At 32.2% G+C, this 22,174-nt stretch overlaps 1 protein-coding gene across 3 annotated transcripts in view; it reads left to right on the forward strand.

The window, feature by feature from the left end:
* LOC140439581 (uncharacterized) overlaps positions 1–22,174 on the forward strand; it is a 345,093-nt gene that overhangs the window by 66,366 nt on the left and 256,553 nt on the right. For 2 of the 3 annotated variants that reach the window (XM_072529580.1, XM_072529581.1), the window contains exon 1: positions 16,895–17,035. The exons of the other annotated variant lie outside the window; for it this stretch is intronic. In XM_072529580.1, the coding sequence (XP_072385681.1) occupies positions 17,003–17,035 (33 nt within the window). In that variant the 5' untranslated portion in view covers positions 16,895–17,002. Of the gene's footprint in view, positions 1–16,894; positions 17,036–22,174 lie in introns of those variants that run through there. 3 annotated transcript variants of the gene reach the window in all.

Here is a 22,174-nt window from a genome sequence, read left to right on the forward strand (position 1 = left end):
TGAGAAATAATATAGATAATATAATAGATAAAAAATTCAATACACAGTGTAAAAAACTAAATAATCTAATTTGCAATAGTAAAAAACCCAATATTCATTATACAAGAAGTTTTTCGAACCATAATTTTTTCAATAGATTTATAAATTTAACAGATACTAAATTTAGTAATAGCGAGATACAACTTTTAGAGAAAGGATCTAAACACAACTTGCTCCAACATAATAATCAGAAAACTATAGAATATTTAGGTGTAGAATGTGAAGTAGCATTAAACAAAACTGCTAACAATATCGAAAAAAGTATAATTGCAAAATCTATTACAGATGTGTGTAGTGAAACCAAAAATTCCTGTTACAAAGAGAATAAAACAGCCATTTCAATTAAAAATAAATCAATAGAAAACAACATAGTGTTTACAAAAGTAGACAAAGGTAACACTACTATTGCTATAGATAAAATAGAATATAATAACAAAACAATAGAATTTTTAAATAATCAAAACATTGAAACGTTAAACAAAGATTCAACAGAAAAGTATCAAAAACAAATTAAGCTAGCGTTAGAAAATTCAAAATCAATAGTAAATCCAATAGAACAGAAATACCTCAGTATCATGAACCTACAGCCTCCTAAATTATACTCTTTCATTAAACTACACAAACCGGATCACCCAATAAGACCTGTAGTTTCTTTTTATACAGCTCCGTCATATAAACTTTCAAAAAAACTGTTAGAGATTATTTTAGAACACACTAAGTTTTCACCTAAATTTACCATAAAAAATACAATAGAACTAGTTAATAAAATACAACATTTTCAGTTACCTAACAACACCAGATTAAGAGCGTAGGCGCAAAATTTCGGGCCAATGCTTTATAAATGCATTCATTTTTTTTTCGAATCCTGAGAAAACTAACAAATATTTTTGAAAAATTTAAACCCAGAATGAAAGATTACATTATTACCGAGGGCCGAAAGTCCCTTAGAATAAACAAAATGGTTTTTTGAATGAAATATTTGAAATTAAAAATCACACTAAATTTTCTCTTTTTTTTTCACCCCTGTAACTTATTAAAATAAACATTACAGAAGTTTTCAGGGACTTTCGGCCCACGGTAATAATGTATTCTTTCATTCTGCGTTTAAATTTTTCAAAAATATTTATTAGTTTTCTCAGGATTCGAAAAAAATGAATGCATTTAAAAAGCATTGGCCCGAAATTTTGCGCCTACGCTCTTAATTTCATTTGACGTAAAAATTCTTTTTCCTAGTATCCCTCCTACAGAAACTTTTATTCTAGTAAAAAACCTTTTAGACCAAAATAGTACAAATCCAATCATTACATCTGAAATTTTACATCTTCTTGAAGTTTGCATAAACCATTCTTTAATCTAAGACCAGGACCTACTTTGAATTTAATAATGAAATATATACAAATAACAGTGCAGGACTTTTAATGGGCAATCCTCTAAGCCCATTGCTATCAGATATGTTTATGGATCATCTAGAGACAAAGATTTCAAAACATCCCATATTCAAACAGTTTTTATATTGGTGGAGATACGTAGACGACGTACTGGTATGTTTCACAGGAACTAACAGGCAACTCGACCAATTTTTATCGTATATTAACTCACTTCATAGACATATTGAATTTACAATAGAAACAAAACAAAATCAATCCATAAATTTTGTAGATTTAAAAATTATCAGACTTAAAAATAAACATGACTTCTCCATATTTCATAAAACTACCCATACTAACACGACTAATCACAATTCATCATCCCATCCCACACAACATAAACTGGCAGCCTATCATAGTATGTTACATAGATTAACAGAAATTTCGATGTCAAAATACAATTTTGAAACAGAATTAAATATCATTAAGCAAATAGCAGTAAACAATGGATACAACGAACAAACAATTAATAAAATGTTAAATCAAAAACTACACAAGAAAGCCCTGAACTTAGTGTTTCCACCACCAGAGAAAAAACCCAGTACCTTCTGCTCGATTACATATACAGGCAAAATATCAAAAAAAATAGCCAAACACATAAAAAAGAAAGGAATAACACCAGCTTTCAGAACAAATAACAACCTAGGCAAATATATTAAAAACAACAAGAGCCAACATAAAAAACACTTTCACAGTGGTGTGTACAAACTTAAATGTGGCGACTGCCCAAAAACTTACATTGGTCAAACTGGTAGAAATTTTAATAAACGAATAGCAGAACATAAAAGTGCTTTCAATAATAGAAAAACAGATTCTACATACGCACTTCACCTTCTAGATCATAAACATTCTTTTAATGACGAATTTAAAATTCTTCACATTCAAAATAAAGGCCTTAAGCAATCTTTGTTAGAATCTAGTGAAATCAACAAATTAAAAAACACAGATATAATTCTGAATGACCAGCTTGAGACAAACAGTTCTCCCCTCCTCAACCTATTTCATTAGAGACTATAAAGTGTAAACTTATGCCAAAAACAGATCACTTGAGAAAGGCAATCAGCCGAAACAGCTGTAGTGATAAGAGTTTAAAATAAATTTTGTGGAAGTTTTGAAAACAAAGTTTTCAGTGTTTTATTGTTACATAAAATGAATTTTCATCAAGTAACGGTCGAATCCATCAATTAATGGCATATGTATGTACTTATCCACTAACCAAATGGTGGATGATTAATACAAGATGAAATTGTCAGAGCAAGAAAGTAAGTTACACCAGCGGAACGACTTGTTCTCTTCAAAGTATGTCTCACACGACTTGCTAATCAATGAGGAAAAAAGCGGTGTAATTCCTGTACCTCCCATGACATTCCTATAAATTATTGCTTCTATGCCGAAATACAATCTCATTATTAGTTTTAGAAAACAAATTTATATCAGTCCTCACAGCCTAACACTGCCAGAGTCATTTACGTTTGTTTTTGATAACCCTTTTTATATAATTTTCATCTCTCAAGACGGCTTAGTTTGCTACAACTGCAAGAAGTCAGGTCACATAGTATCACAGTGCTCCGAACCACCAGCTTAATGAACCTCTAACCAAAGCAATGAAAAATCGTTATTCAGCACAACAAATATATCTTTGCAAAACAAAATGATACAAACTATTTTAATATAAATAAAAATGTCTATTCCTAATGATCCAGAGATACGGAACAAAACAGATGTATCAAATAAGTACAGGCACATAGTTAATCAACCAAAACGTTGATTTGATGAAATTATTTCACCTTCATCTAAAAAAACTAAAGTTAGTTAATTAAAAGCTTTTGACTATTCCGTATCTCACTCTCTTGAACCTGCTAAAAATTTTATAGAAAATCACTCTTCCTCTTTCACTATAAACTTTGACCATCTTAACATGCCACTTATGAATATTACTTGATCTCCAAATCATATAAGCGTGATTGAGGAATATACCAGAGACCTAGAAGTCTTGACCGATATGCTTAGTTAAATTTTTCCCCATTTCAAGGAAAGATCCAACCCAAATTCACGTCTATAAGTCCCTAGTTCAATGGAATATTGATAAATTTTTCCATCGCCTTGCTATGCTCCAACATCTAATTGATGAACAATCTTTTGATGTAATATGCCTACAGTAAACAAACCTGAATCCCCAAAAAACAATACAATTGTTTTCGCAAAGATATGATAACAAATAATAATTTTTATTCAGTTGGTGTAGACACATTGGTAAAAATCACTATCGGCGAAAGCATTTTCAGTAACTACTAATCTGGAGACTGTAGTTGTAGAAATATAATCATCGACCAGATATTTTATTTGCAACGTTTACTTTCCTTTCAGTAGTTAAGTAACGTACAACGATTTAAAGGAATTATTCAGCCGATACCATCCCCTCGCATTATTGTGGACGATTTTAATAGCTATAATATTATTTGGTATTCCGCCTGTACTTATGCTAGAGGAAGAATTCACAAGGAAAATAAATTCCTGTAGCTGGCTGTATACCATGTATCACAAAGTAAACCATTTCAATCAGTTGCTATCAACAAGTCCTCCTAGATATTTCGTCTCAGGACTAGCAAAGTTCCTAACCCACTTGTCACCTGCAGCTTTCATAGTTGAGTTAAAAGGATGTTGAATACCATTTATGACAGCATATTCAAATACAAACTGCTTAAGGTTTTTTCTTATCAATCCATAAAACCTTATATCAAGTTGCCTTGATGTTCTGATAGCTGGATTTACATATTATTAGGAAATACACATTTGACTCTACCTAAAGATATAGGTACACTGCCACATTTTAAGCGCTTGCAAATAGTGACCTCAGGAATATTCAGTTCTCTAGATATTTGCCTTTTCGACATCCCATTTTCAATATCAGTTTGTATTTGTTCGATCAATTACTCTGTAAAAATCAGCTTCCTCTGGGACGCTCTCTTGTAGGTGTGAACACTCATTAAAAAAAACAATGCTAACTGTTAACGCAGCAGAGTGATTTCTTTAGATTATAATATACACCTATTTTTCTTCTTAACAGTAGGTAATCCGCCCTTCAATGTACTTTAATAATACACTGGTCCCAAGACATGCAGTGAAACTTTAAAATGCGTACTCTTGGGGCAGCATACCAACTGGTACATAAAATCTTTTTTTTTTATTTTCGAAACAAAAAACGTAGTAAAACAAGGTAAAATAACTAAAGGCAAACATAATCTGTAGAATAATCATATTCAAGTGTAATAAATATGCCTACTAACACAACACGTTATTTTCAGCAACAACAAAACTATACATGGACGACTTTCTGCAGAAAGGGACCAACCCACAAATAGCACAAGCTGAGAAAAATCAAGTTAAAGTTTCTGCGACAAAAAAAAAAATTGTAGCTCATTTAAATTTATTTGACGAAAGTTCGTAAGTGGGTTAATACATATTAGAATTATGTTTCTTCAAAATGTTAGTGTTAAAATAATAGTGCACCTATGCATATATATGTATAAAAGTGGGTTGGTTACTTTCTGCATTTTAAGAAATGAACTCTTTAGAAAAGTTTTATTGAAATTATTACATTTAATACAACAATATTAGTATATAAAAAATATAATTGTAACACAAAACTAAAATGCAAAAAGCGTATATTCCCAAAACTGCTAATGTGTCATGGTTTCATCTTTTCAAGGTCATCAAGTTCATCAGGACGACCGCTATATCCTTCAATCATCAATAATAATTTCAGAGTTTATTAAACGTTTATAATTTTCTTGAGCATCACCGGGTATTAAATGCATTACAGATTTTATGTCCTCTAATTTTGGAAGAGAAATAGGCTTGGGCCACATTTTTGTGAGTAAATGGCTGAAATTATTATTGGTTGCTGCTGGCCTTCCATGTTTTTTACCGATGTAAACTTTAGAATAATTTTCATCTGCAAAGCTTGTTTTCATAAATATATAAAATGGTTTTGATTTATCTAGCATTATCTCCCTTGTTTTTAACCAATTAATTTTTTGTTTGCTCATGTCAACTTTTCTATTACAGATTTGTTTTTCTGCTTCTGCTCTACCAAAAAAATTAGAAGAAGTCATTCTAACGACATCAAATTTGTTTCTATTTCTGCAATTTTTCATTACAGTTATGTAATCTTCGGGCAGGTATAACCTTTGTTGATGTTTGAGCGTAGACTCTATGTCTGAAAAATTGGCATCGTTAGGTAAAAAGCTATGCCCTGATATGAGGAACCGGATATAAATCTTATTAAGTGACGCATGAGTTTCAAGTGCACCTTTCATCATAAGAGTTAATTTCATATTCCTATTTTGGCCCCCACACGAATCAGACCATAAAATTAGTTTATCTACATCGTTAGATACATGATTTTTAATATATTTTAAAAGACATGGTCCTACCTCTTGGGAACCACGACCAGCTTCATTTTCATAAAATTCCAGTTAATAGGCGTGGAAGGGGCAAAGTTTTTTCCAAGTCGAATGTTAAACATTCTACTTTTTTATTGTTAGTCGCAGTATCCAAATCTTGTTTCATTTTTGCCTGGCTTCTTGCCAATTTTTGATATGGGTATCATGTTCATTTACTAACATTACTTTTACCTCATTATCTTGAGTGCTATCTATTTTTGCCTAATAAGAATCGCAAGTGTTACAGGTGTCTCTTTTGAAACTCTTAAATTTTAAATTAAACTCGGTCATGAAGATACGTCTGTACACGACAAAGCTAACAGGATTATTAGTGTCTTCTTTGTATTTATTATACATTAGTTTTAGTGTCATTTCCAGGGGCAAAAATTGTGCATCACCACACTGTAATCTGCGATAATGGCTCACATATTCAGGAATCCTGCCAATTTGATTAATTATTTCTTGTTTCCGTTCTTGTAATATTTTATTTTTTCCATCCTGTTTTTGTCCTCTTTTGTCTGTCAATGTAGAGGATCTAAGTTTTTTCATGGCAGTATCAACACGCTTAGTAGAAATTCCGAAAGTATTAATTAATAAGTTGCGACATACCTGTATTTTATTTAACATGTATTTTCTGGAATATTTACGATTGGAAGTTGCCTCGCCCTAACTTCGTTTTTTATTGCCTTCATGGACCAACGCACCAATGAAGGCTGTTTGAGCATTGTAGTCTCCCAACTCCCAATACTTGTTAAATTGTTCTTCTCTAACATTTGTTGGTACTTTAACGTAGCAACTCATCTTACAAGAGCAATTAAAATCTTTGAATTTTTTTTTCTCAACAGTTTTCCCTTTATAGTTATAATGAACATTTTTTAAATTTCTCTGACGCTTATTTTCCTCTCTTGTTAAACCAAGATATTTTCGTTTTCGTCCCTTCATTGGCCTACCTGCTTTGACTGGAGTATAGTTTATTACCTGTTCTAGAACTTCTTCTTCTATTTCCGAAGTTACATCACCTTCCTGATAATCTTCTTCATTGCATCTTGTATTAGTTTGATATTCATCCTCTAATCTGAATTCTCGATCTACGTCGGAATGATAGCCATCATATTCATTATCTTGATCATTGTTTGAAGATTCCATCTAATTTAAAAAGAAAAAGTCAGTTAAATGCTAATATAAATAGTCGTGACCAAACTAACCTCATTTTCTGCTTTTGAAACATTTAAAACCAAATTTAGTATACATATGTTGTTCTCTGGAGGATCTATAACTCAATGTTTAAAAAATGTTTTACTGCCCAATAATTGTTAATTAATTAATAATTTGCAATATTTTCACTACTTTATAACACAAACATGCAATCTTAGCCTTATCGCAAAGAAGGCTAAGACTGCATGTGTGTGTTATAAATGTGCCTTATCGCTTAAAACAAAAGTATTAGTCATTGAAGAAAGGAACCAAATCCTAAAGTATTTTATGCTATGTGATTCCCAAGTTTTGCAGAATGAAACCAACCCACTTAGATCTTTTCTGCAGATTACTTCATTGAGTACTGAAGTAATGTGGGTTGGTTCACTACCTGATAGATGGCAGCATGCACTTGCTGCGGCATTTTTAACCACTATTCAAAGCGGTACCATGAATGAAGCAAAAAAAATGTATTTTGTGGGTTGCTTCTTTCCTGCAAAAAGTTGTCCACGTAGACTACACTGCGTTTTTAAACAATGGCCTCTGAACAAAGATGTAACTTGTCAATTTGCCAGCACAGAGTCTGTATTTCTACCGATAAAAGTTAAAAACGTATAGAATCGATGTCACTATTACTTCTAAAATATAGATTTTAATAAAACCAGGTGTGTTCACTCTTGGGCGGATGCGTACTCTTGGGACACCTTAGCCTATCGGGTTTAAGTGCCCAGAATTTATATGAGGTGTAGGAGAGCTTTGTTTTGGTCTAGAGAGTCGGATATTGTTTTGTTCTTGGAATGTTAAATGCTCTGGATACGTTCCTAACACTCCAACAATTTCTGACTGCGTTTATGGCTGCTCCTTTTAAATATTATAGGTCCTTGGCATCTGAAAAAACCATTATTTCAATTAGGATATCTTCCATTACCCCAGAATAACCGTCCACCATAACCCCAAAATGCAGATGTTTTCCTTAACCTTAATAAAATTTTAACACTTCACAAAACGCTATTTACGATTATTTTTAAAGTCTATTGATTATTAAAGAAGCATTGGAATGGGTTTAATGATAACCAAAACCATAAACTAAATATGTTGTCGGGCGCCTTAATTTTAGAAATCGCTGGCTCTTTTTTCGTTAACTAGTTCAGCTACCCTTTAGTAGTAAGCGCCATTGTTAGTTTTCGTTAAATAAATTATATACCATGACATTTGGTGTGGCTTCTATTATTATCCCTTAACTGGCGAGGCGCACAATATGTTGCGTACTAGGTAACGTGGGGTCTTAGCGTACCCCCATAGGCCTCCCATTTTTAAAATAATGTTTTTCGGTTAAAATAATTTTTTATACATTAAATAATTGTTTACATATTGTGTATTTACATATTACTTTAAAGTACAAATAAAAAAAAATTTAGATTTTAAAGAGCTACCTTGATTATTACATGATTATTTAACACATTCTGAATAAAACCATTTATTTTGACAAGCACAAACTTTATTACATTACTAACTAAAACAAATTTTGTTGAGAATTTTAACAGTTAATCTTCAAAACCACAAATTAAAGCATATTTTTATAAAAAAAGATAATAGTAATTCTAAAAAGCCATATTTGTTAAGAAAACTAGATTTATTGGACCAAATTTATTGTTTACAACAATCCGTACCAATTTTTTCGATACATCCCGCACATATTGGTGTATTGACAAAATTTGCAAGATGATACAATTTTCTTATTTTTGGACCTAGGACACTTTCTTTTGCGTTTTCTTTTGTTTAAATTGTTTTCATCGATAGCAATGGGCAACGGAATTTGCAAGATTTTTCCAATGGAAATTCAGAGTTCTAGTGACACCCGTGTGTTATCGATTCTTCTATGAAGTTGAGATTTTACGAGAGAAAAAGGAAGCTCTTTGATAAACTGATATCTAGATTTTTTTTCACAATCCAGACTGGTTTTTGTTTGTTGTTAAAGTCAACTGAATTTTATTAATTATTGATTGCAGATTTATAGTCAAAATTTTCTGATATCTAGATTTGTCTTCATTATTTTTGTGTATGTATATAAAACATATGAATTTATTTAAGAAATGTTCAGGAGCCACCTTCGAGTTCGTCTGCTTATCGAAAAAGTAGCTCATTTTTGGTCTAGACTATCGACCAGACCTGTACTCATGTTATAAAAGAAAATTATTTCTTCTTTTCCAGTCTCAGCATCAGTAGCCTTATTTCTATGCATGGAAGAAATCATTAAAACTGCCTTATTCTTTTTTGGAATAAGACAAAAGTATTTTATTATATGTAAATCCATATAAGGACGAGTATTCAGCTCTATTTTTTGATGGCAGGAATTCGATAGGTCTCTCCCTTTTATTTGTTTTTAGTTAGCGTTTCAACGCAAGTTAACTTTTTCTCTAATTATTTATCAACCACTTGAACGGAACTGAACCAGTTATCTGCAGTTATATTTCGACTAGAACCATAGATGGGTTTACATAACTGCAAAACAGCTTGAGTTGGAACTGATAATTGCTTTTCATGTGCTGTTAGTACTTGACCATCACTACCTCTTCCCGAATAAATATACGCGTTGAATAGAAATATATATGATGTACGAGCGTCACATAAGGTCATAATTTTGATGCCATATTTATTAGGCTTGTTCGGCATATATGCTTTAAATCTGCATCTGCCTCGAAATCCAATAAGCATTTCGTCAATACATGCCAAATCATTCAAGCAGTAGTTTTCTTGCGAGTTTTTAACAATTCTATTGAAAATCCACGATATTGCCGCTGTCCTATATGTCTTCTCTCTTTCTTTTCGACTATCAAAACAGTCGAATCTCAAACATGCCAACAAAACTTGAACCCTTTTTAGCGGAAATGTACACCGAAAAATGTCCTTCCCAGTTATAATGATATTATACATAATAGTTGTTTGCTATGTTAATCTTAAATTAAAAATATGTCCTTGATATGTTGGTATTATCTTATAAATGTTGGTATTTTCTTATTACCTTCTCCTTTTGTTAGCATCGGTAATAAGATCCCGCTGCATTACATTGAAAAGTTTTCTATGCAATTAGCTTCATTCAATAAGAGGAGAGTTGCTATTTTTAACTATTGATGCATATTTCCATTGTACCTTATGTTTGTTTTCTCACTCCTGTTTGCATATCTGAGATCTATCAAATTCCCTATTTTTGATGTATGAATCATGCTTCTTAACGCTATGACGTCAAGTTTTACCCAAGTAAAAATTTTCACTTAAAAAAGGTATTTTATAAACAAACTGTTCTTGTTCATTATTGGATATAAAACATATCTCATTGTTTCGTTGTTTTATAATATTGTATTTATTTCCTATCATTTTAAGTCTTGGTGATAAACCTTTTCTGTATGGTAATATTGTTCTTTTCGCATTGTTTCTTGTAAGTGGTCCAGGATTTTTTTAATGCGTTTTGTTCCATTTTTTCTATACTGTGCAAATTTCTAATTTAAGCTCGTGTGTAAAATGGCATTTTCGTTGTAAAAAATTGTTTAGATCTGATTTGATGGTCACCTTTCTAAATTGTTCTTGTAATTTAAATGTTATTTTAAATATCTGTTAGTGTCTTAAGTCAAGAGGTCAAAAATTTGCAAATCTTCAAAATTAGAAAAAGGAGTATCTATTTGTATAGTAACAGTATCCAAAATTTCAAAATATACTCGTCTTTCGAGATCTGTTTCTGTTTTATACCTTTGTCTTTTTCTGTTGGGTTCGGAAATATCAAGCGCATCCAAAACATCACTGCGTATATATTGGAAATTACTATCATTACAAGAATCTCTGAGATTTTGCACCAGTTTTGTTATTCTATTTTTGGAATAAATAATGTCAGTTAACTGATTTTGAACAACATTGAATATCAAGTAGGTTTGGCAAACATTTTCTTAAAAATATTTGAAAGTATGTTAAAAAAGTAATCATTTAACAAAGTTTTCAAACCGATTGCTTCACGGATCGAGATATTATCACTTTCAAAATCGTCGCAATCAATAATAAAATTAAAAACTTCCAAAAGTTGTTCACGAAAATCTGTTACAGTAAAAACTAACCGAGATTTAAAATTCCATCGCGTCTGACAAACTGTTGACCATTTTTGTCGAAACAAACTGTTCTAAAACATTAGTCCGTTTAGGTGAGCTTGAGAAAAATAAAGCAAATCCGCTTAAACGAAAAAAAAGGCGACATTCTTTTTTTTTGTTACACGTATCCTGCAAAACTAAATTCATTCTATGCGCATGACAGTGAGTAAATTTGCTTAATTGCAAAAACATTGCAATTTTTTACTTATAAACAATAAGAACAACTTTTTCGCTATTAGACAGAAAAAATTATTTTTTCACATTCAAAAAGCTGACATTTTTACACAAATTAAAAAACAAAAAAAAAGTTTTCCTACGACAATTAAGGACGAAGTTAAAGGTCACCCTTTTTTTAATTCATAGCTTGTTTTTTATTACATTAAAGAAACTTAATTAGCGGTATTTGAAAGATCAAGGACTGAAGTTTCAATGTACAGCTTGGAGTTACGAAGGGGAACTTCAAAATCCACGCTCTCAAAAAATCAAATTTTCTTTTTCTGTTTTTTAATGGCATAGGCAAGTGCCATACAGCCAGTCACAACATGAAAATTTTCTACCCAGAAAGAATAAAAAGATAAAATTATTATTAAGGATAGGATAGAGATAAAACATGGACACTCGTTTCTCGTCTAGGGACCCATCAAGACATTGCTTTTAAGACAAACTAGATAGGGTCACGGATAAAAGGTAATAACAAATGGGTAAAACAGAGGTTAGGATTCTAATTACAGTTAAATATTAAGCTTACTTTTGCAAATAAATTCCATCAAACATTCATTTACGACTCTTATATTTAGAGATAGCAGATAGCACATATTGTACGGAGGAAAAAGTTTGACGTTGACTAAATTTTTTATTAGATCTTCAGTTTGTTTTGTGTATTTTTTATATTCGAAGATAATGTGATCTAGATCACCTTCTTTTTGACACTCTGGACATAAATTTGAATTTACGATTTTTAGTTTGGACAGATGACTAGGATAGCAGGCGTGTCCAAATTTTATTCTAATTATGGATGTTATATACCTTCGTGGAACAGAATAATTTTTAAACCAATAATCACTTGGGATTAAAGGCTGTATAGAAGCATATTGCGAGGAAGACTGCGTACTATATATATGCCAAGATTGTTTCCATTTACTATTGATATTATTTTTAATTATTGTTAATGCGTCTTGTCTACAGATTTGGTGTTCAGCTTGCGTTCCGGTATCAATGGCCTTTTTAGCTAATAGGTCAACATGTTCGTTGTATTTAAGACCTATATGTGCTTTAACCCACAAAAAATGAACAACTCTTCGGTTTTTATAAAGGTCATAAACAAGTTTTTTAATTTGAAAGACATATATATTTGAGTTATTACTAGGAAAATTTAAAGTTTCAATGGCTAACATAACAGACAATGAGTCAGATACTATTGTAACAGATGTATTCTGAGTGTTTTCAAAGTATCTTAATGCTTCATATATTGCTACAGCTTCAGCACTAAAGATTGAAAAACTAGGATTTAGTCGACAAAGTAGTTCTGTATTAGTTGATGGAATGTAGAAAGACCACCCAGTACCAACAATAGACTTTGAGGCATCCGTATAAATAACTAAAGAGTCTGACAAACTAGATAAACAGGACCTCAAAATATTCGAGCTAACAGAAGAATTTACATGGTAATTCGGTTGTATCACAGTAATGGGTTGCAAGCACGAATAAAAATGTTCGATGTTAAGATTATCCTCTGATTTAAAGTCATAATCAAAATTTGTCAGGCTTCTAAAAGCCTCACAAAGTGGAGGTGAGTTCTTAAGTCTCCAATATCGATTAGTTAAATCTTCTTCGTTCAGTTTTCTGATATTTGAGTAGAGAGTAGTGTTACGATTTTGTATATTAATAACAAACTTTTGACTGAGGTATTCTCGTCTATAGCCCAAGAGATTTTCTAGAGCTTCCACATGTAGAGCATTAATAGGCGTCGATTTCATGGCACCCAAACAAATACGCAAAGCTGCGTTTTGAAACACATCTAATATTAGAATAAATAAATCAAATATTAACTTCAAACTCTAGCTATAATAGACCAAACAAGTTAGTAAAAAATAATCCTTTTTTCGGCACAACTGTATAAACGGGTTTGACAGTTGAAATGTGTAGTATGAGTACAAAAAGACTCTCACCTAGGGATTCGTAATTTTTTTAGTGGAAATATTTTTAAATAAGCAATTGAATCGTTAAACTCATTAGTTTGCTCATAACTTAATACCTGTCTATTTAGAGATTTGACGATTTTCAAATAAACAAAAAAGTTATTGAAAATGAACTTTTATTATTTATTAAAACTTGTTTAAATGTACCATAACTTGAACCCGAAGAAGAATCAGAACGGTTGAGTGGTTTTTGCGAAATTTAATTTGTTTATAAGGTTTTTTGAAAAATTAGCTAATTTCTAAGGCTGGTCCAGATAATTTGGATAACCCATGAAAGAAGTTTACATTTACGTAAAGTTTACACAAAAAGTAAAGTAAATATTTACCACAATTATTATTAGTTGACTTAAAAGGCTCAAAAAACCCTTTAGCAAGCGATCTGCGACTTGTGTGGGATTGAATAGTCACAAGAAGACTTTGATTTTTTCGGTAACAATTAATGACTTGTAGGGTACGATGTGAAATATCCTCATATAATGTAAAGTTTACACGTAACAGTTTACACAAAATGATTTAATAATAAATAGCACTTTTTATGCTTATAAACATTTACAATAACGCCAGATAATTTGGATAACCTATGAAAAAAGTTTATTATACACACATGTCCAAAAGTTTGGAATACGTACAAATAATATATCTACGCCTATGGTGGTTTTAAAACTGTTGTTGATATTCATTCTAGAGGGCTATTAAATGAAAATGATAAAAAATTTGAATCGTTTTTGTATGATTTTGGTCACATTCAACTGATTAGCGTATTTACACATTATTTCAGTCTTTGTTTAAATTTGAATTGAGCCGTTTAAAAATGCCTAAAAACGTGATATCTCATTTTGACAGATCCAGAGTAATTGCTTTGTTACAACAGAACTTTAGTCAAAGTTATATCGCGAATATTGCTAATGTTACCCAGAGTGCTGTATCGAAAATTAAAAAAAAAATCCAAGATAAAAATGACGTCAAGGATCGTCCCAGAAGTGGTAGAAATCGATGTACAACAGCAGCACAAGACCGGCAAATAACATTTATAGCTCGTAGAAATCGTCTGCAATCTACAAGTGGTATATCCAGAGAAATTTCTAGGCTTCAAGGACTGAATATTTCACGGCAAACAATAACACGCATACTAAATGCGTTAAATTTGTATCGTAGAAGACCGCTACATGTTCCTAAACTAACCTACCAACACAAAATAGTAAGGTTGCAATGGGCTAGAGAAATGGTGCATCATGATACTAACTGGAATAACGTGATGTTCTCTGATGAGTCAAAAATTGACTTGGTATCTGATTCGCGAAGAACACTGGTTTGGAGGGCCCCAGGACGACAGGCCCCACTAGAAACAGCTAAACCGAGTATCCCATTTGAAGGTGGCAGTATTATGGTTTGGGGTGGTATTATGAGTGGTACACGGACGTCACTGCTGGTTCTGGAGAGAAGAGTCACTGGTGCCGTATACATCAAGGAAGTTTTAAATCCTGTCGTACGTCTATTCCAAGGGGCAATAGGTGATGAATTTGTGTTTATGCATGACAACGCACCTCCTCATCGAACATCAGCAGTACAAAATTTTCTTGAAGAAGAAGGAATATCTACATTACAGTAGCCCTCGAATTCCCCCGACATTAACATTATTGAACAGGCTTGGGACGTTCTCAAAACACGCATCAAGAAGCGAAACAGTCCCCCTATTACACTTCGAGAACTTAAAGATGCTGCTCGTGAAGAGTGGGATAGAATTCCGCAAGCCCAGCTCGACCAGTTAATCGGCAGCATTCCAAATCGCCTACAGGCTTGCATACAGGCCAATGGAGGAAATAGTTATTATTAGGTTTATTAAAAATTATTTTTTTCTATACTAATTTATTTTTAAATGTAAGTTCTACACTTTAAGTTTTTCACTCCAAGAAAATAAATATTGAAATAAAATAAAATGATGTTTAACTATTCAGAAGATTTTATATATAAAAATCAATAAAAAGATTAAATATTCCAATATTCCAAACTTTTGGACATATGTTTATATGAGAGCGTGGATTTTGAAGTTCCACTCCGTAACTCCAAGCTGTACATTGAAACTTCAGTCCTTAACCTTTCAAATGCCGCTAATTAGGTTTCTTTAATGTAAGAAACAAACAAGCTATGAATTAAAAAAAAAGTGATTAACTTCGTCCTTAATAATTGTCGTAGGAAAACTTTCTTTTGTTTTTTAATCTGTGTAAAAATGTCAGCTTTTTGAACGTGAAAAAATAATTTTTTCCTATCTAATAGCGAATATTGTTTATAAGTAAAAAATTGCAATGTTCTTGCAATTAAGTTTGGCAATATTGGAAATGCTTTTTTCTTACTTCTTTTAAATTATTCTGATGAAGTAACTCTTTTTATCTCTCTTGCTTATGCTACCCGTAGTATTTTGTAGGTTAATTTTTTTCTGACACATGTTATTGGAAAAAAATGTTGTTTGGGATTACCACTTTGAATAACTTTTAAACTAATGTATGAATCGATCTGAAATTATCCGCATATGTAACAATATAAGAACATTCCATATATTTCCACGTAATATCGAGATTGTAGGTTTATTTTTACAATAGATATTAACATTTAGTGAAACTGAAAAATTCTTAGGTTTTTTACAGTTTTGTAAGTAACAAATTGGTAAATCGTATTTGTAAATCGCCGTTTTACAGCTTTAAACGTGTTTTATTAAATAATTACATCCAAATCCGCTTAAAATGCTTTACTTTTTACTGGTAGATAAAAGTTCTTAAAATTGTGCATTTTTGAACTTAAACTGTTCTATCTATCCAATTAGCCTTCTTCGGTCCATTTTTGGACATAGGCCTCCCCAATCCTTTTCCATTCTTCTCTGTTTGTCGCTATAGTCATCCACCTAGAGCCCACGTGCTTCTTGATATCATCTGCCCATCTCAATTGGGGCCTTCCTCTGGTTCGTTAATATTCCCACGGTGTCCAGCTTATAAAAATTTTGTTCCATCGGTCTTTTTTTTATCTTATATTGTGTCCGGCAAATCTCCATTTCAATTTTGCAACTTCTTGTCTAACATCCCTCACTTTTACTTCTCCTTTGGACGAATAATTTAATAATTTAACCATATAACGCAAAAAACTTGTCAGATACCTGGAGGGCTCAAAGTCATGGGAATATCTTATTTCTCTGTTCTCTACTCTCTACTTTTGTTAGATGTAACGATTACCCCTACATCATGGTAGACGATTGTACGAAGATGTAACTCGTATACAAATACTTAAATAATTGATTTTGAGTTTATGCAACATATATCACTCGCTTCAATACACGCTACGCTTTGGACTCTCAACGTAAAATATTTTAAGTAAGAAACTATCTTATCGTATTATCAATATTTTTGAAGTGCATTAGTATATATTTTTCGAATTAATCGATTAGATAAACAGTAACAGTGACAGTTTGTATTCGTAGTGGTGATTTTTATTGTTGAATATTGTTAAAATATTTATTTATGGTGTATTTAAGTCTAACTTTAGAAAATTTAACAGAAAAGTGTTTTAGTGTATAAAAAATGTCAAAGAATAGGAATAATTTATTTAAAACCGTAAGTAATTTTTTGAATCAATAATATAAAAATACATGTATAAAATATCTAAACTGATATTGATAGACATTGATAAAAAAACGTTCTTCGCGACTTTTGTCGCAGTCCACATCCAAGATCCAGAGTTTTAACCTTGTTTAAGCTTAGCTTCTTCAAGGGAGGGGTACTCCTCTTTTTTTTTCTAGGAGTAGTGTCGGGGAGATGAAACGTGATGAATGACGTTTGTGGCGAAGTAGTGGACTACTAAGAAGCTGGGGGTCAGAAGATGGCGTGTTTATGTAGGCGATGTTTCTGAAGCGCACAAGAGGAATTTGGGTGAACTTTGCCAAGCATGCCAAGGAGGTACTTTCACGGGTTACCATGCAATGGAACGACTCTTGATCATCGTTTTTGGTGTGTAGTAGTTAACTGCGATATTTGATGGGGGTTGATTCTAAAATTTCAAAATACTCATCAGGGAGTTCTTGTCCAGTATTGTGAAGAAGTTTAGCTGGAGGGAACGGAACGGAACTTTTCTTTGAGGAAGCCTGGTGAGTATTTGCCCTCGGCGATTGCATGGAGTCTTTAATATTCGTTTGGCTCTGTTGTTCGAGCCGGCAATGGTTCTAAGGACTTGCCTCCTGCTGAGAGATAGGATTATGTCCTTGATTGGTGTTATGTTAGCCAGTATGTATATAACGTATGGTCCTAAAGTTTTGGGAAAAATTTCACCTGGTCTGATTGAGAAGCAAAATGCATTTAACAAAGAAGGCCATGGAATTAAAATGTCATCAGTTATTGACATTTAATAAACAAAGCAGAATATTTTGGTTTGTGCTCTGCAAAATGTCTTATAAAATTGATATTCGTCGAGGTGTTTATAATATGGTTAGGCGAATGTCGAAACGAGATATTGCTAATATTTATCGAGATCAAAACATAAGCAAATCGACAATTTATCGTACAATCAGAGAATGTGAAGAAGGGATACCATTTGTTAACTTGCGTAAAAGTGGCCGACCGCGGATTTTGAACCATATAAGAGAGGCAAGACTGATTGAAGCAGCTAAGAACAAAATTTGGGTCTCACAGCGAAAACTGGCTAGAAGATTTCATGTTGGAAAGACTACAGTATACAGGACCCTATCGAGTAACAATATTATCTACCGGAAAAGAAGGAAAGCTCCAAAATACACAGAGGATCAATTAAAGAGAATTCCGAGATGTTGCCGCGCGTTAAGGCGAGTGCATTTCGTCAACAAGTCGAAACTTTACTTTACCTTTGTACCGAAAACAGACAATTCCCCTAACCTACCTCAGGCTCGTCCAATTGAAGAGTTCTGGGCAATATTAAGTAGGAAAGTCTATAATAACGGATGGGAAGCACAAAATCAGGAACAGTTAAGACGCCGCATATATACAAAAATTAGAGAAATTGACGCCGAGGTCGTCCAAAGGATGATGCAACGTGTCAGGGAAATTATTAGAAAAATCGAAAATAACGGTCCCTTGTCTATCATTTGAATTTTGATTTATAATAAGGATAGTTAAGTTAAATTGTTGAATAATTTAATAAAAATATAAGATTATTGTGGTCAGAGTTATATGCTTTTGAAATTTTTCCCAAAACTTTAGGACCATACGTTATGCGCTGATTGGTAGTGCCTGATCACCCTCATACAGTCCACGTCGTCAAAAATTACACATAGTGTAAACAAATTTTAGGGAACCAGTTGATGCTACAGAACGATTTTATTTTTAATTCGTACGTTCTTGTAATCTAGGTTGGACAGGTCGAACAATATATCATAATTTTTACAATTTTAATCAGGTTTTCGATATTCACTTTTATTTGCATCGACGCGACCAGCGATAAACTTAAACTGCTGCGTTCTGAACGCTAAACTAATTATAGCCAAAGATCCCACTGCAGGATCCACTAAGTTCATAACGTAGTTAATCAAACTCACATTTTTCCATACATTAAAATTAGGAAAATACATTTATAATAGGTTGCCAGTCAAGTGTCGGCAAATATTTTTAATTCAATTAATAGTAATTAGTTTTTGACAAATATTTTATTTCATTAATTTATTTTTTTTTTTTTTTTTTAATAAAATACGCTACTCATGACATATCTGCATGTTTTTATATCAAATTAAAGCTAATTTTTTCTTAATATGACGTGATGATATAAGTTAGTCTGCGAAAAATGGTCGAAAATTAGAGTTGTTAAAAACTCTTGGTATCAAAGGGAAAAAAAACTGGTTTGAAGTGTCAATTGTGTGAGTTTTTAACAGGTTGGATGCCGCTATTTTGTATGCAAAAAAACGGTATGCTGTTGCTAATAATTATGAATAATGATGTTTTATATGTATTTGCTATTTCAAATATTTAAGAAAAGGTAAAAAAAACTGACGCTCATAAGCGGCAGTGGCACTGAGTTTCGGCATTCATATCCGTATACCGTTGACGCTTATAAGCGTTGCCTATACTCTACAGTTAAACATTATTTATTTCAAAACATGTAACAAAAACCAACCTAAAAAATAATAAAACTTTGGCTGCTATATTCTATTTGTGAATTATGATGCTGCAATTTAGACAATATCCTGGATTTCCAGGACAAGTTTCGCACACGTATGTTGTATCCGTCCGTTTTTTTTTTCTTTGGCACAGCTTTGACATCTTTTTCTGTCGACTTGTTTTTTACCTAGAGTCGGTTCCCTTTTTATTAGCCACATGTTCGATATTAATTGATGCTTTTTTTTATTTAAATTCTCATAAGGAGGTAAAATTTCATTTATGATTGCCATTCTAAAATCAAATGATGACATTTTCTGTCCATAATATATATTATATATGTGAAAAGCATTATTAAGCATCATGTCCATAACATGGAAAAAAAGTTTCTTTGGCCATCTTATTGTTTTTCTTTCATGAAGGTAGTCTGAAATCATTTGATCAAGCTGATCTACACCTGACATATGTTTATTGTATTCGGCGACAGGCAATGGTATAGTAACTTTTTGTTTTCTTTTATTTTCTAATTATTATATATATTTCTACTTATAACCATTGTATTTACATATTTATTTGAAATATATAAAACATCCCTCTTATCCTTCCACTTTCCTATCATTACTCCTTTAGCATATTGCGCAATGGTTGCTCCCTTTTTCAGCTTAGTTGAAATAATAGCTTTGGGTGTCATTTTTCTATTAGACCGAAGTGTGCTGGTGCAGTGAGCCTGATTCTTTAATAGAGTTCTGGCTAAAGAAAAACTGTTGTAATAGTTGTCCATATATGTAAATATGATGGCCAACATTTAATAATCCATCCATTAAATATAGGACAACTTTTTCAGGATGTCCTTTACTGCCAGTATCGTCTAACATACCATTATATACAGCAAATTTCTGAGCAATACCTCTAGGGTTTGTTAATAAATACAACTTAATCCAATATTTCTGTTTTTTGTTTTTAATGTATTGCTTGAACATAAGCCTGCCGTGAAAAAGAACCATGGACTCATCTAAAGGTAACTCACAACCTGGATAAAATATTACTGCCATTTTTTCATTAAAGAAATTTATTATCGGTCTTATTTTGTAAAGTCTATCTTCAGGTCTAGATTCACCTGGTGGGGGATTTCTGGGGAAATGAAGTGTTCGCAGTATCAGTAAAAACCTGTTTCTACTCATACTAGAAGAAATTCTAGTATGAGTTATTGAATAAAGGGTCTCGTTTCCAATAATCGCGCATCCTTGGTTGTCGTACAACACCCATATGTAAAACTATTCCAAAAAATATTAATAATTCTTCCTTCATCACATTTTTCCATGAACAAATTCTAGATTTTTCTTGTGTTTGCACTGATAAAAAAATATTTTCTGTTTTTGTTTCATCAACTATAAATTCTAAAATATCATCAGTAAATATACTACGAAAAAAACAGATTGGAGTCTTTTCTGGTAGAACTTGTATTGAATGACTGATTTTTTAGAAACGGAAAATCTTTCCCAACAGATGTCGGAACATTCATCTACATTTTCTTCAGCCGCAGGTTGTTGTAAATCTATATTTTCTTCAGCCGCAGGTTGTTGCGAATCAGATATTACTTCTCCGATTTCATTCTCACTCTCCGAGTCTGTTCCTGTCCATCCGCGATCAAATTCCTTCTCCAATTCAAAATCACTAAACTCATCATTATTTTTCAACATTTCTAACAATTCTGCTTCAGTGTACTTATGATAACGACTCCTTTTAGGTCTGGAAGGACCAGCCTCGACGTACTTATTTTGTATGATAATAAAACAATAAAAATATGTGAAAAACTTGAACCACGTGTATTTATGAGTAATAAATATCCATCCTTGAGTACCTACTAAAAAAGATGCAACACAACTGCGGTTCCGACTAAGAAACGTAAATAAATATTTAAATACGTACCAAACGCTTATAAGCGACAGAGGCACCCGAGCAAAATACACAGTGACTCTTATAAGCGTCAAAGGCATCCAACCTGTTAAACATGCCTCGATAAATAATATAATTATAATACAGTATACTCCCTCTATAACGAATACGGTTATTACGAGTTTTCGCTTATAACGAGGTACATTAGATGTAACGCGAAATTTCTATTGAACTATAACCCTCTATAGCGAGGTAAATTTGCTTATAACGAGAGAAAAAAGGTTTGAAAAACGTGTTTTTTTTAAGTTTTGGCCCGACCGTAGCTATAAATAAATAACTTTTTTAACTGCCGTCCGCAATAAACTTCTTACAATTTATAATTCTTAGTCGGAAATTTACAATTTATGATTCACAAGTGTCATTGTAGGGGGTTGACCATTCACACCTAATAATATAGGTCCTAATAGACAATATGTGGAAAGTGTTTTAAAGGTTGTCAGAAACTTTATCCCAAGAAAAAACGCAAATGAAGAAGCATAAAACTGTTTCACATCTTTAGAAAATATGATAGATAGAATACTGGACAATTTAAAGCAGACAAAAATGACAGACTTCTTCCAATTGCAGACGCAGTAGTTTATGTTATTCTTGAAAATACGCTTTATACAGATATACAGAGTACAGATTTTTTGTTTTAACGTATATCATTGACAATAAATGTAAACAACTTTTTTTCAAAAA

This window comes from Diabrotica undecimpunctata, chromosome 4 (genome assembly GCF_040954645.1).
Source record: "Diabrotica undecimpunctata isolate CICGRU chromosome 4, icDiaUnde3, whole genome shotgun sequence".
Taxonomy (NCBI): Eukaryota; Metazoa; Arthropoda; class Insecta; order Coleoptera; family Chrysomelidae; genus Diabrotica; species Diabrotica undecimpunctata.